Here is a 27,950-nt window from a genome sequence, read left to right as displayed (position 1 = left end):
CAACAAAGAAAGAGAACTTCAGACCAATTTCCCTTATAAATATTGATGAAAATATACTCAATAAAATTTTTGCAAACTGAATCCAAGAACACATCAAAACAATCATCCAACATGATCAAGTAGGACTCATACTAGGGATGCAGGGATAGTTTAATATATGGAAATCCATGAATGTAATCTACTATATAAACAATCTCAAAGATAAGAAACACATGATCATTTAATTAGATGCTGAGAAAGCTTTTGACAAAATTCAACACCCCTTCAGGATAAAAGTCCTAGAAAGATCAGGTATTCAAGGCCCATATCTAAACATAGTAAAAGCAATATACAGCAAACGAGTAGCTAACATCAAACTAAATGGAGAGAAACTTAAAGCAATCCCAGTAAAATCTGGGACTGGGACAAAGCTGCTCACTCTCTCCCAACTTATTAAATTTAGTACTTGAAGTCTTAGCCAGAGCAATCAGACAATAAAAGGAGGTCAAAGGGATACAAATTGGAAGGGAAGAAATCAAAATACCACTATTTGCAGAGGATATGATAGTGTACATAATTGACCCCAAAAGGTCCACGAGAGAACTACTTAACCTGATAAACACCTTCAGCAAAGGGTTGGGGTATAAAATTAACTAAAAAAAAATCAGTAGACTTCCTCTACTCAAAGGATAAAGAGTCTGAGAAAGAAATTAGGGAAATGACACCCTTCACAATAGTCTCAAATAATATAAAATATCTTGCTGTGACTTTTAGCAAGCAAGTGAAAGATCTGTATGACAAGAACTTCAAGTCTCTGAAGAAAGAAATTGAGGAACATCTCAGAAGATGAAAAGATCTCCCATGCTCATGGATTGGCAGGATTAATATAGTAAAGATGGCCATTTTGCCAAAAGCAATCCACAGATTCAAGGTAATACCCATCAAAATTCCTACTCAATTCTTTATAGAGATAGAAAGAGCAATTTGCAAATTCATTTGGAATAACAAAAAAACAAGGATAGCTAAAACTATCCTCAACAATAAACAAACTTCTGAGGGAATCACCATCCCTGACCTCAAGTAGTATTACAGAGCAATAGTCATAAAAACTGCATGGTATTGGTGCAGATATGGGCAGATAGATCAGTGGAACAGAATGGAAGACCCAGAAATGAACCCACACACCTATAGTCACTTGATCTTTGACAAAGGAGCTAAAACCATCCAATGGAAGAAGATAACATTTTCAGCAAATGGTGCTGGTTCAACTTGTGGTCAGCATGTAGAAGAATGCAAATCGATCCATTCTTATCACCGTGGACAAAGCTCAAGTCCAAGTGGATCAAGGACATCCACATCAAACCAGATACACTCAAACTAATAGAAGAAAAGTGGGGAAGAGTCTCGAACACATGGGCAGTGGGAAAAATTTCCTGAACAAAACACCAACGGCTTATGCTCTAAAATCAAGAATCGACAAATGGGACCTCATAAAACTGCAAAGCTTCTATAAGGCAAAAGACACTGTCATTAGGACAAAATGGCAACCAATTGGAAAAAGATCTTTACCAATCCTACCTCTAATAGAGAGCTAATATCCAAAAATATACAAATAACTCAAGAAGTTAGACTCCAGAGAGCCAAATAATCCTATTAAAAAATGAGGTACAGAGTTAAACAAAACATTCTCAGTTGAGGAATATCAAATGGCCAAAAAGCACCCAGAGAAACGTTCAATATCCTTAGTCATCAGGGAAATGTAAATCAAAAGAACCCTGAGGATTCCACCTCACACCAGTCAGAATGGTTAAGATAAAAATACTCAGGCGACAGAAGATGCTGGTGAGGATATGGAGAAAGAGGAACATTTCTCCATTGTTGGTGTGACTGCAGACTGGTACAACCACTCTGGAAATCAGTCTGGAGGTTCCTCAGAAAATTGGACATTATACTACCTGAGGACTCAGCTATACCTCTCCTGGGCATATACCCAAAAGATGCTCCTACGTAGAACAAAGACACATGCGCCACTATGTTCATAGCAGCCTTATTTATAATAGCGAGAAGCTGGAAAGAACCCAGATGCCCTTCAACAGAGGAATGGATACAGAAAATGTGGTACATCTGCATAAAGGAGTACTACTCAGCTATCACAAATAATGACTTCATGAAATTCATGGGCAAATGGAATGAACTAGAAAATATCATCCTGAGTGAGGTAACTCAATCACAGAAAAACATACTTGGTATGCACTCATTGATAAGTGGATTTTAGCCCCAAAATTCAAATTACCCAAGATGCAATCCATAGACCACAGGACACTCAAGAAGAAGGATGACCAAAATGCAGATACTCCCACTCCTTCTTAAAGGGGAAAAAATATCCATAGGAGGGGATATGGAAGCAAAGTTTAGAACAGTGACTCAAGGAATGGCCATTCAGAGTCTGCCCCACATGTGGCTCATCTATATACAACCACCAAAACTAGATAAGATTGATGAAGCTAAAAAATGCATGCTGAAAGGGACTGGATATAGATCTCTCCTGAGAGACACAACCAGAGCATGTCCAATACAGAGGTCAATGCTAGCAGCAAACCACTGAACTGAGAACAGGACCCCGTTGGGGGGAATTAGAGGAAGGATTGAAAGAGTTGAAGGAACTTGCAACCCCATAAGAATAACAATGCCAACCAACTAGAGCTTCCAGGGACTAAACCACTATCCAAAGACTATACATGTACTGACCCATGGCTCCAACTGCATATGTAGCAGAGAATAGCCTTTTAGGGCACCAGTGGAAAGGGAAACCCTGTTCCTACCAAGCTTGGACCCCCAGTGCAGGGAAATATGGGGGACAGTAAGGGGGACGGATGTGGGAATACCCGTATGAGGGAGGGGGAGGGAATGGGGGCTTATGGACAGGAAACTGGGAAAAGGAATAACATTTGAAATGTAAGTAAAGAAATATATATAATAAAAAAAAGTTTGGAAAAAATGATGAATAAGTAGCAGAGGATGGCTTTGTTGGGCACCAGTGGGAGAAGAAGGCCTTGGTCCTCCCAAGATTCGACCCCTACTATAGAGGAATGTCAGGGTTGGGAGGTGGGAAAGGGGTAGGATGTATGGGGTAACAGCCTCATAGAAGAAGGGTGAAGGGATTGTGATAGGGAGCTTATGGACTGGAAACTAGGAAAGGTGATAACATTGGAAATGAAAATTTTTTAAAAATCTAATAAAAAAAAGAAAAAATGTAGCTTCGGAATATAGTCTCTACTAGTCCTCTTGGGAACTTGAAGTTAACATAAGATGATGCAGTTTTACCCTGGGTGTAGATATCTCCTACTTATTCAGAAGCATTAATTATGGTACATTGACTTGATGTAATATTTAAATCAATATATTTTACATCTTTAAAATTATAAATTTGAAGAATGTTAAGAATCTCAAGGCATTCTTTCATTAAACTTTCTTTAGTAGAAAACATTAATTTAAAAACATGTTTTTTTTAAAGAGGCCATGCAACATTTGTTTTAAGATTTATTTTATGTAGTAAACATTCTGTCTGCATATATGCCTTATAGGCCAGAAGAGGGCACCAGATCTCATTATAGGTGATTATGAGCAATCATATAGTTGCTGCCAATTGAACTCAGGACCTTTGGGAGCACAGCCAGTTCTATTAACCTCTAAACAATCTCTCCAGGTCTATAGAAAATATTCTTAACACACAGCTCTGTTCCTTATCTTGATTTAGTTCACATTAATCCAAAATGCATTTATTTGTACATAATGTTTTATTTTGATACTTTTTTTGCTTTTATTTTTCATCCAGTTACTAAAATTGAAATCAAAAAGTGTTATTGATGAACAAACTGCTAAGTAAAACTAACTTATGTTCCTGAAGACAGAACTGTGAAATACTTCAACATGATAAATACAATATTTTTGTCATTATAACAAAAACACTTTATGACGCTGATATAGAAGGATTAAGATGTAAATTACATTACTTTCTTTACATATAACTAGTGCAAAATAAAGGCAATGCAGACAATAGGGTAAGATGCCCCAGTTACTGTGCACATTATATTCTTAGTAGTTAATCACTGCTAATCATTTTATCACAGATTGTCCCGATGTCCCAATCACCCTCATACTTGGCCTACATGATGAAAGCATCCTCACAGTGCCACTTTCTCCAGCATTAGGGTTAATTTTTGAATTGTAAAGATGTGTCTTTACAACAGAAAAATCCAGACTGACCTTTCAAATGAACATTTTTTTATTTTCACGTTTCCACATGGAGAGGTTTAATGGAAGGACAAGACAAGGGAGAGAGATGAACCAGAGTCAAGATGAGAGGAGTAAAGGCCAGCCATGAGCACATGCAAGGAAGAGGAGAGGGGAATGGTGAGAGAAGAAACAAAGGGGAAGAGGGCAAGAGCAAAAAGTAAAAACAAGAGAGCTCAAATAAACATTCTCAAAAGGGAACAATTAAATGTAAATGTAAAAACAACATAGCCCAAAAACAAAACTGATTTTAATAACTTCCCATTCATGTGTTTTAAAATCATGTTTCCCATATCACTTTAAGATGATTCAAGTACTAGAATTACACTAATACCAATTGTCCAGTATTTTTCCCCTAAACTTTGAGAGCAGTCTATGACCTGCCACAATACTGACAATAGTCATAAGCAGGCCTTCACGAGGCGGGGGGATTATAGTGTTTTCATTTGGAAGAGTGTGCCAAAAACTGTACTACAAACCAATGTTTCCAATTATTGTTTTTCTTTAATTATCTAAAACTCAAACTATTGGTTTTCTTGTCCCACTACCATTATAGCATCATACCCAAACTACTAATATCAATTATAGAATGTTGTAATTTAGCATGTATCAATTGATGTGTAATTTGACTATGTTTATTTTCAAAGACTTTGTTTCATTCCTTGTTGAAAAAACAATGAGTAATGACTTACCAGTTGTGAAGAGAAGCTTTCTGGGATCCTGAGAAAAGATAAGAAAAATATTTGACTGAAAAATAAAATGCTAGTGACATAAACCTATGCAAGAAGTTTGTCAGTTGTGTTGCCGTGTATGAGAAATTATGGCACCACTCATCCAGTACAAATGACAGGCTCAATTAATTAAGTCTCAGGATTTTTTGCATTATAAAAAGCAAGACTTTCCAACATAGAAAAGGAGAGCATTGGCTAAGTTAGAAGCCCTAGTTAATGATCTGATCACAGGCTGGATCTGATGGTAGTGGTTATTCAACAATTTTGAGATACACTAGTTTAAGCTATAATGCAAAATTAAGTATGTATTGTATATAACATATATTATTTGGAATATATGTCTCATTATGTTGCCCAGCACATCATAAATTTATAAATCATTATCATCCTGTCTTTACAACCGAGATAGCTTTTAAACATACTGTATTCAATGCTCAAAAGGAACTTTTTAACACAAAAACAACCAACATAGTCAAATATAGGACCACTAAACATGAATAGTATGAAACCTATTATAGGTATTAAAAAAGGATGCATTATAGAAAGGGGAGCATAAAAGGAAATGCTATGCAAAGGAAACTGGATTAGGGACTGGAAACAAGCAACCATTGCTAATATGACAATAAGGCTGGGGAACGGTCCAGGGAGAGCAAGTGGAGATGTGAGAAACAGAATTCAGTCTGAAATCACAACATGTGGAGAGCTGTCACTGAGAAGCGAAGAAGCTAGATTCTCCAGTGAACTTCAATGTTTTGTGTAGTATGTAATCACCTAGTGATCCTTTTTAAAAATAGGAATGCCCAGGCCCGAATCAGACTAGTCATATCATATTGATATCTATAGATGATACTAGAGGCAAGAGATTTATCAAAAATGATTTGAAGCATGCCGTTTTACAATTTGATTTGTCATTTGTTTCATTTTAGGAAGACAACCAAATGATTAAAGCAGTATTAGCTGTGAAAGTCCTAGTGCTATGTAGAAGAAAAAAATGGAGTCTGGGATAAAAGGATCTTCTAATGACAGTTTACATCACTGCCATTCACAAGAAAAGGTCAGAAAGGCAGCAGTTTGGCTTGGGTACAGCCATGACTTTGGGAAATAACAACTATCAGAAGACAATGTAAAAGTACTAAGCAACAGAGACCTGGCCAACGCTATACATGTGCTGAGCATCTGACTCTGGCTTAGCATATATAATTTCACTTCATGAACATATAAAAGATCATATGGAAGAATATTGCCCCTATGTTAGATAGCATATAATCGTAAATTCACTGAAAGTCATCTATCTCATGGAAATAAAGAAATCATAAAACAACATTACCTTTTTAAATCAAACAAATTCATTATTTATTATCGACAAATAATCAGCCTACAGCAGTGCCCTTTTCCACCCAAGCACAGTAAGTGAGTTATTAAAGTATTTTTTCTCCTGAGATTGGCACTGTCGACACTCTCAACTAAATGGCAGGAATTAGAAAAAAAGCTGCTGGGAGTCAAACCTGAGTGGCAACCTTCTGAACATTGCAGGATATGAAAAGGAGACACTGAAAACTCCCATTTTCAGCAGGAGAAACTATAGAATAGCAATTACCTGCAATTTCTATTGAAAGGGAATAAAACTCAACTTGACAACTGCCTTTTAAAAGCACTCAAAGGAGCAGAAAGGTACAGATTTTTTGTAAAACTCACAGACCCTCATTAGTTATCTAATGACAAGTGAAGGGAAAATGGAAAGGCAGAGACCACCCACCTCATTCTGGTATCTTGCTGCATTCAGTGCAAGGAAATGTTCACTATAGTTCACTGAGAAGTTCAGGGCGTTCACCAAGTGGGCAGCTACATGCACACCTACAGAACCACACCAGGTACAAATCAGTGGGGTTTCCACATATCCTCCTTGACTAGAAGTCATTTGTTCTCCTGAACAATTACATATTAAAAATAGAACTGCAACAGTTACATGGGAAATAAAATATTGAATTGAAATCATTCTAAAACACAAAATAAAAGTCACCTGAATATAGATAGTTTACTAAGTTTTCAAAAACTAGAATAAAATAACCATAGTAATTCAGGACAAGATCTAGAGAAGATTCTCACTCAATGAATGCATCCTCTTACAAACACACACACACACACACACACACACACACACACACACACACACACACACTTACATTTTGCATCTCTCAGCACATTCATTTATTCAATAAATTGCTTACTGATTCCTGAACATCTTTGTATTCCACACAGTTCATCTTTCCCTTAGCTCTAACCTACTCTATCTTATGTACTCGACTGTCATCCAGTCCAAATTGCAGCCTTCTGAAAGGCTTTTAACCAGAAGAAATCTTTCACAATCAATAGATAATTTTCTAAACTCAACAGTAAAGGGTTGAGAGGCACTTCATGGAAGAAAAACTCAGGAAAATAGTGATTACTACTTGACAACCAACCAACCTATAAAGGCACTTCCAACAAAGTGCTCAGCTTACTCTGAGCTCATATAAATGATGCATGTGCCAGAGAATAACTAGAAGTTTGAGATAACACATTTTGTCATATCCAGAAATGGAAATTATCTTGAGAGGCAATGAGGGAGCAAATTTGTTCAACTAGGCCTCAAAAATCCCCTCCTTTTCTAATCTGCTTTTTTTTAAGATTAAATGAGGTATACATTAACATTCTATGATAACACATTTATTAAAGACAATCCTGTTTCCAGCTTCTGTCGATTATAAACAAGGCTGTTGTGATCATAGTGGAGCATGTGTCCTTGTTATATGAGAAGCATCATTTGGGTATATGCCCAGGAGTGGTATATCTGGGTCCTCAGAACTATTTCCAAGTTTGTGAGGAGCTGCCAGACTGATTTCTAGAGTGGTTGTACCAGCTTGCAATCCCACCAGCATTAGAGGAGTATCCCCCTTTCTCCAAATCCTCACTAGCATCTGCTGTCACCTGAGTTTTTGTTCTTAGCCATTCTGACTGGTATGAGGTAGAATATCTAGTCTGAAGGGGTTTACAACATCATAGGAAGAACAACAATATCAACCAACCAGTCACCCCAAAGCACCCAGGGACTAAACCACCAACCAAAGAGTACATAGAGGGTGCCATGCCTCCAGTAGGATATATAGCAGAAAACTGCCTTATCTGGCATGACTGGGAGGGGAGTTCCTTGGTCCTGTGGAGGCTTGATGACTCAGGATAGGGGAATGCTAGCTGCTGAGGGCTGAGTTAGGAGTGGGTGGGCAGGTGGGGGAGCACTCTCACAGAGGCAAGGACAGGGAGGAGGGAATTTGGGGCTTCTGGAAGGGAAACTGGGAAGGGGGATAACTTTTGAATTGTAAATAAATAAAATAACCAATAAAAAAGAGAGAGAAAAAACAGATACTCCTGTAGCCTTAGCCCTAAAACCTATCTACTAGTTTTCAATTTATCTGTAAAATCATGAAAACCATAATGAAATATATAAGTGCTCTATAGTTGTTAACTAACATTACAAGTTAAAATAATATATGAAGCTTGTTTCAAAGGATAGGATGGCCTGAAAAATAGAAAATCTTACAATGTGCAAAACGTAGACTATAAAATACAGAAACACCAAGTACTATTAATTACCCAAAAAGAACAATAAAGGCAAGAGAGGCTCAGAATGTCAGATAACATAAAAGTTTAGTTTAATGAATTATAATTCAGGCTAACATGTTGAGTATCAAAAACAGATCATTAATATCAGGTATATTCAAATACTGCCATAAAGTTACAGTACTCAAGAGAGTGTGCTTCTGTCAGAAGAATATACAAACAGAAGAATGAAATACAGAACCCAACAATCTTCTCAGAGGAAATATAATCTACTAGTGATTTTTACAAAGAGCAGACAACAAAGGGAAGAGAAATGTAGGGTTTCAATAAATGGTCCAGAAGCAACTGAGTATTAAGCCCATAAAAAAACTCAACACAATCTCTAGCAAGGCTGAAAGACTTAGAAGGTGAGAGGCTCCCAGGACTCGGTTGGGATGAAATGCCCAATAGTAGGGAGATGGACCTGAAGAGACCACCTCAAGTTGATAGAGCTCCCAGTGGAGAGATGGGCCCACCTACCTACCTTCAAAATTTCTGACCCAGAATTGTATGTATCTGTATCAGTGCATGTACAATTGTGTGTGTGAATACGTACTGATGAAAGCCAAAGGGTTGTTCTACATCCCTTTGAACTGGAGTTGTTAGCATTTGTGATTTGATGTAATAACTGAGCAGCATTCTCAAATGCTTAGCCATCTTGATTAACCCCAATATCTTTTTATCTAACACTTAAATCATTGAATTACTTTTATGTTGATTTTTCTTTAGCGTGAGAGTTATGACTTCCTGCCTGTGAAGACACAATTTGCTGGGCACAATTTCATGGCAAAGCTCCAATTTATCTACTATGACTTTGGCACCTGTGTAGAGAATCACAGCACTACAGCTACATGGGATTATTTCTGGACACACAACTCTGTCTCTTCTCTCTTTTTGTCTTTTTTTAAATTAAATAACAAAATTTCTTGTTTGTATTACCTATATGCCATAGCATATATGAAGAGGTTCAAGGGAAATGTTGAAGAGTCAGTTCTTACCTTCTACTTTCCTGAGGCAAGTTTTGTTTCTACTTTCAGCATAATCTAGCCTAGCTAGATAGCCCTCGTTGTATGCTTCCAGTCATTCTGCTGTCTCTGATCTTGTTGTAAGTGTTCATGGATGACCAATCTATACTGGTACATGTGGCTCTTTGTATGGATTCTGGGACTCAAACTCAGGTCAAGAGGCCTACATGACAAGTTCTTTTACTTATTGAGTAATTTCTAAGATCCTATAAGCCTTTTTTATATGCCAAAATTATGTTCTTTCTTTTTTAAAATATTTATCTCTGTGTTTCCGTGTATGTGTATAGGCTTGTGGTTATGTGTACATATATCACATGTGTGAAAGTTTCTGCAGAGGCCAGAAGATGGTGTTGGATTCCTTCCAGCTAGAGTGACAAGCAACACAAGCAACACATTCAATGTGGGTACTGGAAACACAACTTTGTCCTCTGGAGGAGCAGAAGTTGTTTTAACCATTAAATTATCTTTCTAGCCCTGTATTAATTTCTTTGATTATTATACTTCTATACTTTCACCTTTATACTAAATTGTACTAAATTTTGTACTTAATTATACATTTGTAATAAAATAATCAAAATTGAAGTTAGAAAGCATAATGACTCCATCTTTGTCCTTTTTGCTCAAGACTGCTTTGGCACTTCGGTGTGTTTTTCTTTCTTCTTACTGGCATATGATTTGTAGGGTTACAGCCTCTGATTCTATGAGGAACATCATAAACATTTAAAGAGGAAACAAAAAAATCACTTAAAGGAATACAGGAAAACACAAACAAACAGATGAAGGAATTGCATAAAGCAGTCCAAGACCTAAAAGTGAAAGTAGAAACAATAAAGATGGATGCAAACCAGGAAATGGAAAACCTAGGAAAGAAGACAGGAATTACAGATGTATCACCAAAGGAATACAGGCAATAGAAGAGAGAATCTCAGGTGTAGAAGATACTGTAAAAGAGATTGACACAATGGTCAAAGAAAATTCAAAACATAAAAACTCCTAACCCAAAACATCCAGGAAATTCAGGACACAATATAAAGAGCAAATCTAAGAATAATAAGAATCGAGAAAAATTTAGATTCCCAGATCTAAGAACCTGAAAACGTCTTCAAGAAAACCATAGAAGAAAACTTCCCCAACCAAAAGAAAGAGATGGCCATGAAGGTACAAGGAGCCTACAGAACAACAAACAAATGGGATCAGAAAAGAAAATCCTCTTGTCATACAATAGTCAAAACACTAAACTCACAGAGCAAAGAAAGAATACTAAAAGGTGCAAGGGAAAAGGATCAAGTAACATACAAAGGCAGACCTATCAAAGTTACAACACAGACTATGAAAGCCAAAAGAGTCTGGTCAGAGGTCATGTAGACGAAGAGAACACAAATGCCACCCCAGACTACTATACGCAGCAAAACTTTCAATCAACACAGATGAAGAAAGCAAAATATTCCAGGACAAATCCAAATTCAAACAGTATCTATTGACCAATCCAGCTCTACAGAGGATCCTAAAAGGAAAAATCCAATACAAGGAAGATACCTCCACCAAAGAAAAGACAAGATATTATGCATCTCACAATAAAGCCAAAAGAAGAAAACCACAAGGCCCTAAAGCTACCTACAAAAGCAAATGTAACAGGAACCAACAGTGAGCTCTCTTTAATATTTCCCAATATTTTTTAATTTTTATTACATATGTCTTTACTTACATTTCAAAGGTTATGCCCCTTCCCAGTTTCCTGTCCATAAGCCCCATTCCCTCCCCACACCCTCCCCTATACGGGCATTCCCCTTATACATCCCCTTTATTGCCCTTCCCCATATTCTCCTGCATTGGCAAGACCAAGGGCTTTCCCTTCCACTGATGCCCCAACAAGGCTATTCTCTGCTACACATGCAGTTGGAGCCCTGGGTCAGTCTATGTATAGTCTTTCAGTAGTGGTTTAGTTCCTAGAAGCTCTGGTTGGTTGGCATTGTTGTTTTTATGGGGTTGTAAGCTCCTTCAACTCTTTCAAAACTTCTTCTAATTCCCCCCAAGGGGTCTTATTCTCAGTTCTGTGGTTTGCTGCTAGCATTGACCTCTGTATTAGATCTGCTCTGGATGTGTCTCTCAGAAAAGATCTATATCCAGTCCCTTTCCACGTGCATTTTTTAGCTTCATCAATCTTATCTAGTTTTGGTGGCTGCATATATATATATGAGCCACATGTGTGTCAAGCTCTGAATGGCCATTCCTTGAGTCGCTGCTCTGAACTTTGCTTCCCTATACCTTCCTATGAATATTTTCCCCTTGTAAGAAGGAGTGGGAGCATCTGCATTTTGGTCACCCTTTTTCTTGAGCGTCCTGTGGTGTGTAGATTGCATCTTGGTTAATTTGTGCTCTTTGGCTAATATCCACTTATCAATGAGTGCATACCAAGTGTGTTTTTCTGTGATTGAGTAACCTCACTCAGGATGATATTTTCCAGTTCATTCCATTTCCCTATGAATTTCATGAAGTCATTGTTTTTGATAGCTGAGTAGTACTCCATTGTGTAGATGTAACACATATTTGAATCCATTCCTCTGATGAAGGGCATCTGTGTTCTTTCCAGCTTCTGGCTATTATAAATAAGGCTGCTATGAACATAGTGGAGCATGTGTCTTTGTTATATATTGGAGCATCTTTTGGGTATATGTCATCTTTTGGGTATGGCTCGGTCTTCAGGTAGTGTAATGTCCAATTTTCTGAGGAACCTCGAGAATGATTTCCAGAGTGGTCATACCAGTTTGCAATCCTACCAACAATGGAGGAGTGTTCCTCTTTCTCCACATCCTCGCCAGCATCTGCTATCACTTGAGTTTTTTATCTTAGCCATTCTGACTGGTGTGAGGTGGAATCTCAGGGTAATATCTCCCAATATTAATGAACTCAACTCACCTATAAAAAGATATAAGCTAACAGATTAGATATGCAAACAAGATCCAGCATTTTGCTGCACACAAGAAACACACCTCAATAACAAAGACAGCCATAATCTCAGAGTAAAAGGATAGAAAAAGGTTTTCTAAGCAAATGGTCCCAAGAAAGAAGCTGGAGATAACTAATATCCAATAAAATAGACTTTCAACCAAAAGTTATCAAGTGTGAAGAGGAAGGACACTTCATATACATCAAAGGGAAAATTACAGCAAGAGAAAGACTCAATTCTGAACATCTATGCCCCAAATGCAAGGGCACCCACATTCATAAAAGAAACTTTAGTAAAGCTCAAAACAGACATTGAAATTCACACAGTAACAGTGGGAGACTTCAAAACCTTATTCTCATCATTGGACAGATCATTAAAATAGAAACTAAACAGATACAGTGAAACTAATAGAGGTTATGAACCAAATGGATTTAACAGATATATCCAGAACATTTTACCCCAAACCAAAATAATATTCCTCCTTTTCAGTACCTCATGGTACCTTCTCCAAAATCGACAATATAATTGGTCACAAAACAATATTCAACCAATATAAGAAGATTGAAATAATCCCATGCATTCTATCAGACTACCATAACCTAAATATGGTCTTTATTATAGCAAAAGCAACAGAAAAGCCACATATATGTGGAAACTGAACAACTTTCAACTGAATGACAATTTGGTCAGGGATGAAATAAAGAAAGAATTTAAAGACTTTCTAGAATTTTACGAAATAGTTGACACACCATACCAAAACTTATGAGACACAATGAAAGCAGTGCTAAGAGGAAAATTCAAAGCACTAAGTACACAGTTAAAGAAACTGGAGAGATCTTACACTAGCAACTTAACAGCACACCTGAAATCTCTAGAAAAAAAAGAAGCAAACTCACCAAGGGGAGTAGAAGGTAGGAAATAGTCAAAGTTAGTGCTGAAATCAACCAAATAGAAACAAAGAGCAATAAAAAGAATCAGCAAAACCAAAAGGTGGTTTTTGAATGAATCAACAAGATAGATAAACCCCTAGTCAAAATAACTAAAGGGCCTAGAGGCAGTATCAAAATTAACGAAATCAGAAATGAAAGTAAGATATAACAACAGAAATGAAGAAAATTAAAAAAATTATCAGATCCTACTACAAAGCTTATACCAACAAAACTGGAACACCCTGATGAAATGGATAGTTTTCTAGACAGATTCCACATACCAAAGTTAAATCAAAAGGAGGTAAAATTTCTAAACAGGTCCATATCCCATAAGGAAATAGGAGAAGTCATTAAAAACCTCCCAACCAAAGAAAGCTCACAGCTAGATGGATTTATTTCAGAATTCTACTGGACCTTCAAAGAAGACCTGATACCAATATTCATTAAAATTTTCCATAAAATATCAACAGAAGGAACACTACCTAATTCATTCTATGTAGTCACAATAACACTGATATGTAAACCATACAAGGAACCTACCAAAAAACAAAACTTCAAACCAAACTTGTTCATGAATATAGATGCAAAAATACTCAATAAAATTCTGCAAACTGAATCCAAGAACATATCAAAACCATCATTCATCATGATCAAGAAGGCTTCATCCCTGGGATGCAAGGTTGGTTTAATACACAAAAATTCATTAACATAATCTATCATATAAACAAACTCAAAGTAAAAGATCATATGGTCATTTTCTTAGATGAAGAAAAAGAATGTCACAAAATACAACACCCCTTCATGTAAACATTCAGAAAATCACGACCCATACTAGACATAATAAAAGCAATTACTGCAAACCAATGGCCAATGTAAATTTAAATGTAGAGAGACTATGAATAATCCCACAATATCGAGGACAAGGATACTCACTCTCTGCATATCTGTTCAATATAGTACTTGGAATGCTAACTAGAACAATAAGACAACAAAACAGATCAAGGGGATACAAATTGGCAAAAAAGAAGTAAAGGTATAGGAATTTGCAGATGACATGATAATATACAAAAGCGACCCCAAATATTCTACCAGAGAACTTCTTCAACTGATAAACAACTTCAGCAAATGGTAAGATATAAAATAAAGTCAATCATGCACGGATGGTTTAATATACGAAAATCCATCAATGTAATTCACTATATAAACAACCTCAAAGATAGAAACCACACACTCATTTCATTAGATTCTGAGAAAGCATCTGACAAAATTCAACACTCTTTGATGATAAAAGTCCTGGGAAGTTCAGAAATTCATGGCCCATCCCTAAACATAGTAAAAGCAATATACAGCAAACCAGTAGCTCACATCAAACTAAATGGAGAGAAACCTGAAGCAATCCCACTAAAATCAGGGACTAGACAAGGCTGCTCATTCTCTCCCTACTTATTCAGTATAGTACTCAACGTCCTAACCAGAGCAATCAGGCAACAAAAGGAGGTCAAACGGATTCAAATTGGAAGGGAAGAAGTCAAAATATCACTATTTGCAGATGATATGATAGTATACTTAACTGACCACAAAAGATCCACCAGAGAAATACTAACCCTGATATACAACTACAGCAAAGTGTCTGGGTATAAACTTAACTTAAACAAATTAGTAGCCTTCCTCTACTCAAAGGATAAACAGTATGAGAAAGAAATTAGGGAAATGACACCCTTCACAATATTCCCAATAATATAAAATATCTTGGTGTGAATTTAACCAAGCAAGTGAAAGATCTATATGACAAGAACTTCAAGTCTCTGAAGAAAGAAATTGAGGAAAATCTCAGAAGATAGAAAGATCTACCATGCTCATGGATTGGCAGAATTAATATAGTAAAGATGGCCATTTTGCCAAAAGCAATCTACAGAGTCAATGCAATCCCCATCAAAATTCCTACTCAATACTTTGTAGAGATAGAAAGAGCAATTTGCGAATTCATTTGGAATAACAAAAAACCAAGGATAACTAAAACTATACTCAACGATAAACAAACTTCTGGGGGAATCACCATCCCTGACCTCAAGTAGTATTACAGAGAAATAGTCACAAAAACTGTATGGTATTGATACAGAGACAGGCAGAAAAACCAGTGGAATAGAATTGAAGACCCAGAAATGAACCCACACACCTATGGTCACTTGATCTTTGACAAAGGAGCTAAAAACATCCAATGGAAAAAAGATAGCATTTCCAACAAATGGTGCTGGTTCAACTGGAGATCAGCATATAGAAGAATGTAAATCAATTTATTCTTATCACCCTGTACAAGGTCTAAGTCCAAGTGGATCAATGACCTCCACATCAATCCAGTGGGGAAGGGTCTCAAACACATGGGCACTGGGGAAAATTTCCTGAACAAAACACCAATGGCTTATGCTCTAAGATCAAGAATCGACAAATGGGACTTCATAAAACTGCAAAGCTTCTGTAAGGCAAAGGTCACTGTCATTATGACAAAACAGCAACAACATATTGGGAAAAGATCTTTACCAATCCTACTACTGATAGAGGACTTATGTCCAAAATATACAAAGAATTCAAGCAGTTAGACTCCAGAGAGCCAAATAACCCTATTAAAAATGGGGTACAGAGATAAACAAAACATTCTCAGCTGAGGCATATCGAATGGCCGAGAAGCACCTAAAGAAATATTCAACATTCTTAGTCATCAGGGAAATGCAACTCAAATTAATCCTGAGATTCCACCTCACACCAACCAGAATGGCTAAGATGAAAAACTCAGGTGCAGCAGATGCTAGCAAGGATGTGGAGAAAGAAGAACACTCCTCCATTCTTGGTGGGACTACAAACTGGTACAACCACTCTGAAAATCAATATGGAGGTTCCTCAGAAAATTGGACATTCCATTACCTGAGGACCCAGCCACCAAAACTAGATAAGACTGATAAAGCTAAAAAGTCCATGCTGAAAGGGGCCAGATATAAATCTCTCCTGAGAGACACAACCAGAGCATGTCAAATACAGAGGTGAATACCAGCAGCAAACCACTGACTCCAGAACTGGACCCCCTTCGGGGAAATTAGAGAAAAAATAGAAAGAGCTAAAGGTACTTGCAACCCCAAAAGAACAACAATGCCAACCAATCAGAGCTTCCAGGGACTAAACCACTACCCAAAGACTATACATGGACTGACCCAGGGCTCCAACTGCATATGTAGCAGAGAATAGCACCAGTGGAAGGGGAAGTCCTTGGTCCTGCTAAGGTTGGACCCCCCCTCCCCCCCAGTGCAGGGGAATGTTAGGAACGGGCAGTAAGAAGTGGGTCAATGGCGGGGATAGAGTGCTTATGGACAGAAAACCGGGAAAGGAAATAACATTTGAAATGTAAATAAAGAAATATATCCAATAAAAATACTCAAAAATAACAGTAAGTCAAATAAATCAATAGTCTTCCTTTATATAAATGATAAACAGCTGAGAAAGAAAGTAGGGAAACACTCCCTTCGCAATAGCCACAGACAATATAAAATATCTTGGGTTAATTCTAACCACACAAGTGAAATGTCTTTATGATAAGAACTTCAAGTCTCTCAAAGAAATTACAGATCTCAGAAAATGAAGAATCTTGCATGCCCATGGATTGGCAGAATTAACAATAAAAATGGCCATCCTACCAAAGGCAATCTATAGACTCAATGCAAAATCCCAACACAATTCTTCACATATGGAAAGAGCAATTCTCAAATTCATCTAGAAAGGCAAAAAACCCAGAATAACAAAAACAAATTTTAACAACAAAAGAACAACTGGGAGAATCAGCATCCCTGACCTCAAGCTCTCCTATAGAGCAATAGTGATAAAAACTGCATGGCATTGGTACACAGGTTGATCAGTGGAATATAATTCAAGACCCAGAAATAAAACCACACACTGACACACACTTAATCTTTGACAAAGAAGCCAAAAACATACAATGGAAAAAAGAAAGCATCTTCAATAAATGGTGCTGGTCTAACTGGATGTCTGTAAGTAGAAAAATGAAATATATCCATATTTGTCACCATGCACAAAGGTTAAGTGGAGGATCAAGGACCTCAACATAAAACCAGATACACTGAATCTAATAGAAGAGAAAGTGGGAAAGAGCCTTGAACTCATTGGCACAGGAGAAATTTCCTAAAGAGAACTCCAATGGCTCATGCTCTAAGATCAAGAATTGATATATGGGACCTCATAAAACTGGAAAGCTTCTGTAAGATAAGGACATAGTCAATAAGACAAATTGGCATCTTACAGATTGGCATCTTCACTAACTCCACATCCAATAGAGGACTAATATCCAAAATATATAAAGAAATTAAGAAGTTAACAACCAAAACACCCAAAAAAACCCAAACAAAAGATGGGGTACAGAACTAAACCTAGAATTCACAACAGAGGATCTCGAATGGCTGAGAAGCACCTAAAGAAATGTTCAAAATCCTTAGTGATCAAAGAAATGCACATCAAAACAACCCTGAGATTCCACCTCACACCAGTCAGAATGGCTAAGATCAAAAACTCAGGTGACAGCAGATGCTGGCGAGGATGTGGAGAAAGAGGAACACTCCTCCATTCTTGGTGGGATTGCAGACTGGTACAACCATTCTGGAAATCAGTCTGGAGGTTCCTCAGAAAATTAGAAATAGATCTACCTGAAGACTCAGCTCTACACCATGTTGGGCCTTTACTCAAAAGATGCTCCACCATGCCACAGGGGCACATGTTCCTCTAAGTTCAAAGTGGACTTATTTGTGATAGCCAGAAGCTGGAAACAACCCAGATGTCCCATGGCAGAAGAATGAATATAGAAATTGTGATTCATTTACACAATGGAATACTACTCAACTATTAAGAAAGAGGACATCCTGAATTTTGCAGGCAAATGGATGGAACTAGAAAATCATCATCCTGAGTGAGGTAACTCATACCCAAAAGTACATGCATGGTATATTCTCACTAATAAGTGGATATTAGCCAAAAAAAATAGGACAGAATACCCAAGACACAGTCCATAGAACTCAAAAAGTCAAGATAGAATTACATAGATTTAAAGTCTATTCTTCTATACAATTATCAGTATAAATAATACTTATTAAATACATCTTGGCCTAGAATCATATTTTAAAATGAAAATTTCACATTTCTAAATTTTACTTTATGCAATACAATCTTACCTTTAAATCTGGACTAAGTTTCCTTATTTTAAACTTTACAAATGAAATTATGTACTATTACAATAAAATCACTATGAACTTAGATCTAGCATTTGGAAAACCTAATGCAAAACGCCAAAAGAAACACCTATGTTCTGTAATTCCCCCCACAACTCTCTTCTAGTGCTTACAAAAGAGGCACTAACACAGAGAAGTAGAAAATCAGCAAATAAGAACATTATAGGTAAACACATAAAAAACAATAAAACCAAGTATTTCTACCTTGGTAAAATAAAAAATTCTAGTAAAATAATGCTTTTCAGTTCTCTCACCTGAGAAAATACAAATAGTTATGCCACAGGTGATATGTAGAGTCTTGCTTTTGTCCAACAATCTTCTTGTTCTCCTGCTAGGGACCTAAATAAAAGTTAATTAATAGGGTAAAAATAATACAACCAGTCAAAATATGTACAAATTGTTTCACTACAGCATTGCTCATATTATGAAAAGTATTGGAAATATAACACAAGTCTACTAGTCAAAAGTGAGAGAATCATGGCAAATTAGTCACTGAAGCCATGCAAATAAATATGAAAAGGTATGCTATGATTTGAAAAAAAATACTGGAAGACATAAACTGTTAGATTAAAAAGTTAGAAACTACACTGTGATCCTATAAAATGTCATTGTATATAAATATCTATGCTGACATTTGTCCCCAACTGCCATAAGCACTTGTTCTGTCAGAACACAGTCAGAGGAAACTTTCTGATAAATTAGTGTATGTGATTTTTTTTTCAAAAGTTTAAATTTGGTAGAATATGTGATATCCTTTGTGCTGCTAAAAAATAAGGTTATTTTAAAATTAGACCAGTGGCATCTGTAGTTTTAAATACCTGCTTGATCATGTAAAAAAATGTCAAGATCTTTGAAAATCTGTGCTTTATACTGGGCAACAACTCTTTAAGACCTATTACCTACTGAGAAACCTAGGAGGGAACTTTTCACTCTCCGGCACTTACAGTCCTTCTCTTCATGCCAAGGCAATGGCCAGTCAGAGATCAAATCCTAGCATTTAACAATAGTAGGCAACCTAGGGTATGCTATGTCCATAAATGACTGCAAAATGAAGTGTTTTCACATATAATTACCTGAATAAAAAACCGACAAGGTTTGCTACAGTAAATCAGCATTACACACGTCAAAGATCACTAAAACTTTAAAAACATAGTTATCTATCCATGCACCCCTAATTATTTTAGTAAAAAAAAAAACAAAACATATATACAAACATGTGGATGCTCACACTTGTAGAAAGGACTAATCAAAGACAAAAAAATGTATAGTGTTTTTAATGGCAAAGGAGTCTTCATTCTTGTCCCTCTCATTTTACAACAACAACAACAACAACAACAACAACAACAACAACAACAACATTTGAGATAATACTATTCAATATAGTCATCTACTTCAGCCTTTTGCATAGCTCACAAGTCATGTGTGTTGAACAATGGGAAACTGCAAACACTAGCCATCATTCTGTACAATACTAAAGAACGCACTACTCTGGTTTTCTTACCTGGGTTTTCTAAATAAAATACTGATCTCAATGAGGTCTGATACAGTAGAGAAGCTCTAAGAACTGGAATTAACTTTAGTTCTGTCACTCATTTATATCTGATCTTGGTTGCGCCATACTTTCTATACCTCAGGTTCTCAAGCTTAAATTGAACCAGTAATATCTGAGTTGTTGTTAGGAGTCACGATAGTACTGAACACAGTACCTGAAAGCATGATGGATGATGTGTATGATTCCCCTTGTCTAGTTTACAGAAGAGTTTTCTGACCACTTTACAGGTAACATGTTCCTTACCACCACAGAGAAGAGATAGTCAAAAATAAAACCAGTTCATAAAAACAGAACCACTAATATGTGATTATTACACTAGATCTTGCCATAGAAATTCATGAAGAAGATGTTTGTTCTGTACCTTCTGTGATCCGCGAAGGTAAGCCAGGACTGTGCGGCACATGGGTAAAAGGATCAGGCTGCAGTTGAGGTTCAGGACAGATGCAGAAGCTCTGCTCAAACACAATCCTAGCTGAACAAATAAGGCGAGGGTCAAAACAGAGTCGAGTAGAAAGGAAAAGCAGCCTTGATCTGAAGTTGTCACCCTCCTTGCTAATGTCCATGGTGGACGCCAACTCCTTCAAGAACGCTGCAGAGTTTCTTTCATCTCACTAAAGCTCCAGGACAATTTCTTTCTGCTCCCAATGCCCTTAAAACTGATTTTTCTCCGTTTTGCTATTGATGTAATCACCTTAATATTTTCCATTTCAGGGTTGGTTTCTTATACTATCCTAGCTGGAAGAAGCTTAGAGCTCATCAAATCTGTTCTACACCTCTACAGTCAAGTTGCACAGGAATCTGTATTCACTCATGAGCTCGGAAGAGTTCTCAAAGAAACTTCACTTCTTTCTCTCTCTCTCTCTGATATTTTCTCCATTTCAGCCCAGCCTACTCATTCTCACACACTTGTCTCAAAGTTCTTCACCCAATAGTTTCATTCCTCTTACAGCGTCACCTTAAACTTTTTTCCTCTTGCTTGCTTCCCTGGCCTGAGGATTGGGAATATTCCAATGTTACTAGCACTTCCATTGCTTTTGCATTCTTCTACCATGTTTTCAACACTCTTTCCTATCATTTCTTTCTAAATCGTATATTATTTTTAAAAATTACAAATTACATATTCATTAGGTAAAACATGAAGTATTTATAAGAACACACAGTGTACAATAATCAAACCAGACAAACAAAGAATTATATCGCTTCCTGCTTAACCATTTCTTGGCACTGAGGTAGGTAGGTCTCTTACAATTCCACTATTTTCAGTATTGTAAAACGCACAATATGTTACTGATTTATGATTGCCATACTGTTTAATTGGTCAGCTGAACTTGTTTCTCCCATGTATACTTTAACTAGTATTTTTCCTTCCTGAGCCACTACTGCAAGCTCCTGGAAATCATCATTCTATTCTATGATTCTGTGGATTGAACTATTCTTAGATTCCAAATGTAAAAACATCAGGTTTATTCTGAGTGTGTATGGCTCACTTCAATAAGCATACTCGGTTCATAATGTTGTTGTAAATTAGCAATTTGGCATAAGACCATGTCTATGAAAACTGTGATCCACTTCTTTTCTTTTTTTTTCTTTTTTTTTTTCTTTTTTTTCTTTTTTCGGAGCTGGGGACCAAACCCAGGGCGTTGCACTTGCTAGGCAAGTGCTCTACCACTGAGCTAAATCCCCAACCCGATCCACTTCTTTAAATATATATGTTGTTATACTAGTGTGTTTTGCTTTAGTGTTTTTTTTAAGAAACCCATTTCCATTTGACCACTGTTAAAATATGTTTTTCATGCTTGAATAAAGAATTATATAGAATAAATCCTATAGACATTAGTGAACACACTTGTCTCTTTCCTGGCCGTGCACAGATTGATCACTTTATATTTATTTTATATTTACCCACTCCTGAAACATAGGGAAGTAATTACTGTTAAGATCTCTTCTGTATGGGAAAACAATGTGTCTTTCTGATATAAAGATTTTATACAACAACAAAAACAACAACGTCCACCAGCAGCAGCTTGGAAGTTGCAGAACTAAGATACCAACCTAAGAACTCTGCCTCAAGCACCTGTTCTATTAACCATTGTATATGCTTCCTCTTAACCCTTGGCTTTAAATAAAGCACAAAAGGAAATAGCAGACTGTAAATACTTTGTTGACTGACCACTGGAAAACAGAAGTAACTTATTTTAGACAACTGCCCTAAATAAGTCTTCCCTCTGAACAGCTCTTTCCATAAGATTGTCCTTGTTCCTGCTCTTAACCATTAGAGAGGCCTGAGATGCAAATACTATAGTTGTACTAGAGAAAGTCACAAGGGCATGTCAGGAAATGTTGTGATTTGTTTAGAAGGGTTCTGAACCAGCTCTCTGGATGGAACTCAGTGTGAAAGAGAAGAGCCCTGTCTTTTCTAGAGACAGAGAAAGTCACTGGGGCATAATCCGAGAAGGTCTAACCCCATCTTAGGCTCAGTGCTCAGGGGTCTGTCCTGAGCTTGCTCTCTAACAAGCCAACAAGAGGACAGAAGCTTTAATTAGTGTTTTTCCTCGGGATAGTGATAGTGACACATGACCAAATGCTGGGGAGAATTTCTCCTGGGTCAATGGCAAGATAGTCCACAAGCATGGCTACGAAGGAAGTGACTCTCTTCAGATTCATGCTAATGTGTACTACTCGGTCTCCACTGAAGAGCTTAGGTACTCACATGTACTTCATGGCCACAGGTTATAAAGTCATAATTTGTCTAGCTTCATGAGGTGTGGAGAAGTCTACTTTTTAAGATAAATGACTTAAAACAAAAGGTTTAAAGTAGGTGTCGTATTATTCAGTAGAAGTGGATGATAGAAGGTTGTGAGTACTATGTCAGCCTGGGCTGCAAATGAGACCCTTTCAAAAAACAAGACAAACAAATTCCCTTTGTTGCTATCACTGAGATATTTGTGAAACTTTAAATGCGAATAAAATGTTAACTATTGATGAAACTGTTCCTTGTTTTCAAATTCATTCTTCCACTTACCAGGGTTTGTATCCACATCTTTTCATGGACTCACAATATGTATGTAGTTTTGTTCTGAATAAAAACAAAAGACACCCCTACCACGACCACCGCCACCAAAAAAAGAATTGACTAATTGGTGGTGGAAATGGGATTTCCAAAACACTTTTCTTGCTCCATTCAATCCATGACATGTTGTCTCTTTGACTTCCTTTGTGTTCTGTTTCTCATAGTATAGATCTCCCTAAGACCACAACATTTCTAAAATGCTTTAAGATAATTCTGCATTTAGCTGCTTGGGAACAGATTTTTATGATGATACTCAGATCTACACTATAAGGCAGGCTCTGCCACCCGTTACATGATGAGCTGTTAACAAAAGGAGAGCTACCCACCCAAGAATTCTCAGGTCAGTGTCTTGTGGTAAAATCAAAATATACAATTTCCAAATGATTCAAACATGCAAACTGGGTTGAGGACTACAGTTTTAAGCTGGTTAGCTAAGAGTTACTGTTTATAAGGCAGGAAATGAAGGCAATTATTACATTATTATAATTTATGCAATGTGTGTGCCCCAATGTATTATAAAGTTTAGCTCAAAACTTAATTTTGATTAGAAATATAAAAGAGGTAATTGCAAATACACATAAATCAAGAGGTGACAACAAACTCACCTCTTTAAAGCTAATATAGTATGTAGAACAGCAGTTGTGGGCAATGCCTCATAATCTGATGTATATTATGTACTTCAATGAATAAAAGATGATTTTAAACCTTTGTAAGGAAGAAACTATTCTACAAATTTTGAAGGTGATTTATTCAGAGATTTAAATAAGTGATATAGCTTGCCCAAAACCACAGAAATTGTAGAAAGTAAATTCTTTATTCAGACTATGTTTTTTTCATCTCCTGTTAAAAACATGGGGGAAAAAAGTCATCAAAGGCCATCTTGAAATGGAATAAGCTAGAACTAATAGTTCCCACGAGCCACATACATCATGTCTCATTTACCAGCACAACTCACTAGCCAAGCCAAGATCTTGAATTTCATCTACCATCAAGACTGTGTGTTTCACTGCATTCTTGGGTTATGAGTCACCACTGCATTTCTTGCCAGCTCCACCTCCTCTTCAGTTAGTACACTCATAAATATATGTGTGTGTGTGACTAGACAGCAAACTTGAAGTTTCCCTGCATTGCTTTGATTTTCACAAAGGCATTCATAGAGAAAAATATCTGTACAATAACTGATTTTTCCTGGCTCTCCACAGTTACAGACACTGACTTGCTCCCATCTACTACTTCTTCACACCCATGTTGTTTCTCAAAAGCAAGATCTGGTCTTTGGGACACACATCGTATGCACTCATTGATAAGTGGATATTAGCCCAAAAGCTCAGAATACCCAAGAAACAATTCACAGACCATATGAAGCTTAAGAAGAAGGAAGACTACAATGGGGCTTCAGTCCTTCTCAGAATTGAAAACATAATACTCACTGGAGGAAATACAGGGACAAATAGTAGAGAAGGGACTGAAGAAAAGGTCATCCAGAGACTGCCCCACCTGTGAATAATTCATCCCATATGCAACCACCAAACCCAGGTCCTATTTGCTGATGCCAAGAAGCACTTGCTGACAGGAGCCTGATATGGATGTTTCCTGAGAGGCTCTTCCAGAGCCTTACTGATACAGATAAAGATGCTTGCAGCTAACCATTGGACTGAGCGTGGGGACCCCAATGGGGGAGTTAGAGAAAGGACTGAAGTAGCTGAAGGGGTTTGCAACCCATAGGAAGAACAAAAGTATCAACAAACCAGACCCCATCAGAGCTCTCAGGGACTAAACCACCAACCAATGAGTACACATGTAGGGAACCATGGCTCCAGCCACATATGTAGAAGAGGATGGCATTGTCTGGAATGAGAATGAGAAGCCACATATGTAGAAGGAGAAGCCCTTGGTACTGTGAAGGCTTGTTTCCCTAGTGTAGGGGAATGCCAGGGTATTGAGGCGGGAGTATAGTGAGAGCATCTTCACAGAAGCTGGCGGAGAGGTTATGCAAGAGGGGGAAAAGAAATATAAATACATAAAATATCCAATAAAAAAAGAATTTGGTGCTAAGCCCTAACAGAATGACAGTACTCTGTAAAAGCAAAATTTAATTGATTCCGCATATGCACAATGTTTTGAATGTCATCATGTTATTAGGATTAATATTCAGGGTGCAAATATTGGATAAAGACTTATTATAAAATATCTATTCATATTGTTTCTTAACTGGCTATAACCAAATTTTAAATAACTCCAGAAATGAGTTATGAAACGAGTTTGTATGTTAAAATATGGGGAAAATAAAATTCATTTTATCAAGACTATAACTTAGAACTTAGCAACAAAAACCACATAAATCCCTTACTTAAACAATTTGAATTCACTAATGTCAATGCTGGTATGGTTATAATTAGTATTATTGAGCAAAAGTTCTAAGCATAAAATAATCAAAAGTTTAACACAAGTCCTCCTCACCCCTTATTAAAGAGGTTTATTTGTGAAGAAGATGAAGTTTTTACAGAAAAACATAAGGGACAAATGCAGTGTAAGAAGTCATGGGCTGCCCACCTACAAATTGTATAATTACAACACACCTAACCTTGCAGGAACATCACAGAAAAGGGAATATTAAGATTTTGCAAGAACTAGAATTCCAGATGTGAGATGTCTTTTCAAACTGAAAAGGATGCTGCACCAATTGAATCACAGTAACATGGATGCCTAAATAAGATGTGAAAATGACTATACAAGGTTACATACAGGTCAACATAGCTGGAGGAAATTCACAAGGCCCACCACTAGATGAAGAGCTAAAGTCAGTCACTGACTAGAGAAAAAAGAAGAATCAGTCTTTTTCAGGAAAGAACCCTCAATATGTTATCCAATGCTAGTAGCCAGCACTAATGCATGTGTATACAAAGAACAGTAAAAGGACACAGTAGATTGTATATATTTGTTAGAGACAATAATTGTGGAAGAGGTAATAAGAATGAAATATAAGGAGTAGAGAGCAAAATAGGAGTTCGAGAGGTGAGGATGGGTACAGTTTTTGAAAATATAGTGCTATGTAATGCAATTATCAAAACATATTTTTAAAGACACAAAACAGCACTAAGATTCTGAAAAACAAAACACAAAATATAGACTGGAAATATTGCTCAGCAGATAAAAGCACTTGCTGCTTTTTCAAAGGACTCATATCTATATTCAGTTTCAAGAACCTTGGAAAAGGAAATGCAAAACCTCAGAAAGAGGTCAGAAACTACATATGCAAGCATCAAAAACAGAATACAAGAGATAGAAGAGGGAATTTCAGACATAGAAGATACCTTAGAAAATATGGACGTAATGGTCAAAGAAAATTCAAAACATAAAAACTTTCTAAACCAAAACATCCAGGACACAAATAAAAGACCAAATTTATGAATAATAGGAATACAAGAGAGCACAGATTCCCAGCTTAAAAAAAGAATCCGAAACGTCTTCAACAAAATCACAGGAGAAAATTTCCCCAACATAAAGAGATAGCCATAAATGTACAAGAAGACTATAGAATGATATAGGTTGAACCAGAAAAGAAAATTCTCTTGTCACATAATAATCAAAACACTAAATGCACAAAATAAAAAAGGTCAAGTAACGTATAAAAGCAGACCTTGAATTACATCAGACTTTTTAACAGAGATCCGAAAAAGCCAGAAGAGAATGGACAGAGTTCATGTAGAACCTAAGAGAACACAAATGCCAGTTGAGGATACTACAATAAGGGGAAAACTCTTGATCATCATAAAAGGAGAACCCAAAATATCCCAGAGCAAAATCAAATTTAAACAATATCTATCTACCAATCCAGCCCTACAGAGGATTTTGGAAGGAAAATTCCAATGCAAGGAGGATGCAATGCAATGCAAAGAAAAAAACAAGAAATTAATCATATCACAACAAAAACAAAAGGTGAGAATCACATAAACATAACACCACCTACCACAATAAACATAAGAGTAACTAACAATTACCTGCCTTACCTCTCGATATCAAAAGACTAAATTATCCAATTAAAAAGACATAAGCTAACAAACTGGATACACAAGCAGGATCCAGCATTTTGTTGCATATAAGAAACACACCTCAATAACAAAGACCGTAACTACCTCAGAGCAAAAGGCTTGGAAAAACACTTCCAAGCAAATGGTCCCAAGAAATTAGTTGGAGTTGCCATTCTAATATCCCATAAAATAGACATTCAGCTAAAAATTATTAAATGAGATGAAGAAGGACACTTCATATTCATCAAAGGGAACTCCAACAAGAGAAAGTCTCTTCCTGAACATCTATGCCTTAAATGCAAGGGCACCCACATTCATAAAAGAATCTTTACTAAATTTCAACACATACATTGAAGCCCACAAAATAACAGTGGGAGGCTTGAACACCCCACTCTCACCAACAGACAACTCATTGAAACAAAAACTTAACAAAGATGGAGTGAAACTAATAGAAGTTATGATCCAAATGGATTTA

At 36.8% G+C, this 27,950-nt stretch overlaps 1 protein-coding gene across 4 annotated transcripts in view; it reads right to left on the bottom strand.

Annotated features, from left to right (window-relative positions):
- Nox4 (NADPH oxidase 4) overlaps positions 1 to 27,950 on the bottom strand; it is a 177,745-nt gene that overhangs the window by 122,922 nt on the left and 26,873 nt on the right. For 3 of the 4 annotated variants that reach the window (XM_008759643.4, XM_039092943.2, NM_053524.1), the window contains 4 exon segments: positions 20,736 to 20,846; positions 19,077 to 19,161; positions 6,760 to 6,857; positions 4,965 to 4,992 (listed from right to left, as the gene is read on the bottom strand). In XM_008759643.4, coding sequence (XP_008757865.1) covers positions 4,965 to 4,992; positions 6,760 to 6,857; positions 19,077 to 19,161; positions 20,736 to 20,846 — 322 coding nt within the window. 4 annotated transcript variants of the gene reach the window in all.

The sequence above is a fragment of the Rattus norvegicus genome, chromosome 1 (genome assembly GCF_036323735.1).
Source record: "Rattus norvegicus strain BN/NHsdMcwi chromosome 1, GRCr8, whole genome shotgun sequence".
Classification (NCBI taxonomy): Eukaryota; Metazoa; Chordata; class Mammalia; order Rodentia; family Muridae; genus Rattus; species Rattus norvegicus.
Note: the sequence above shows the minus strand (reverse complement) of the source record. Positions and strands in the feature narration are given on the sequence as shown.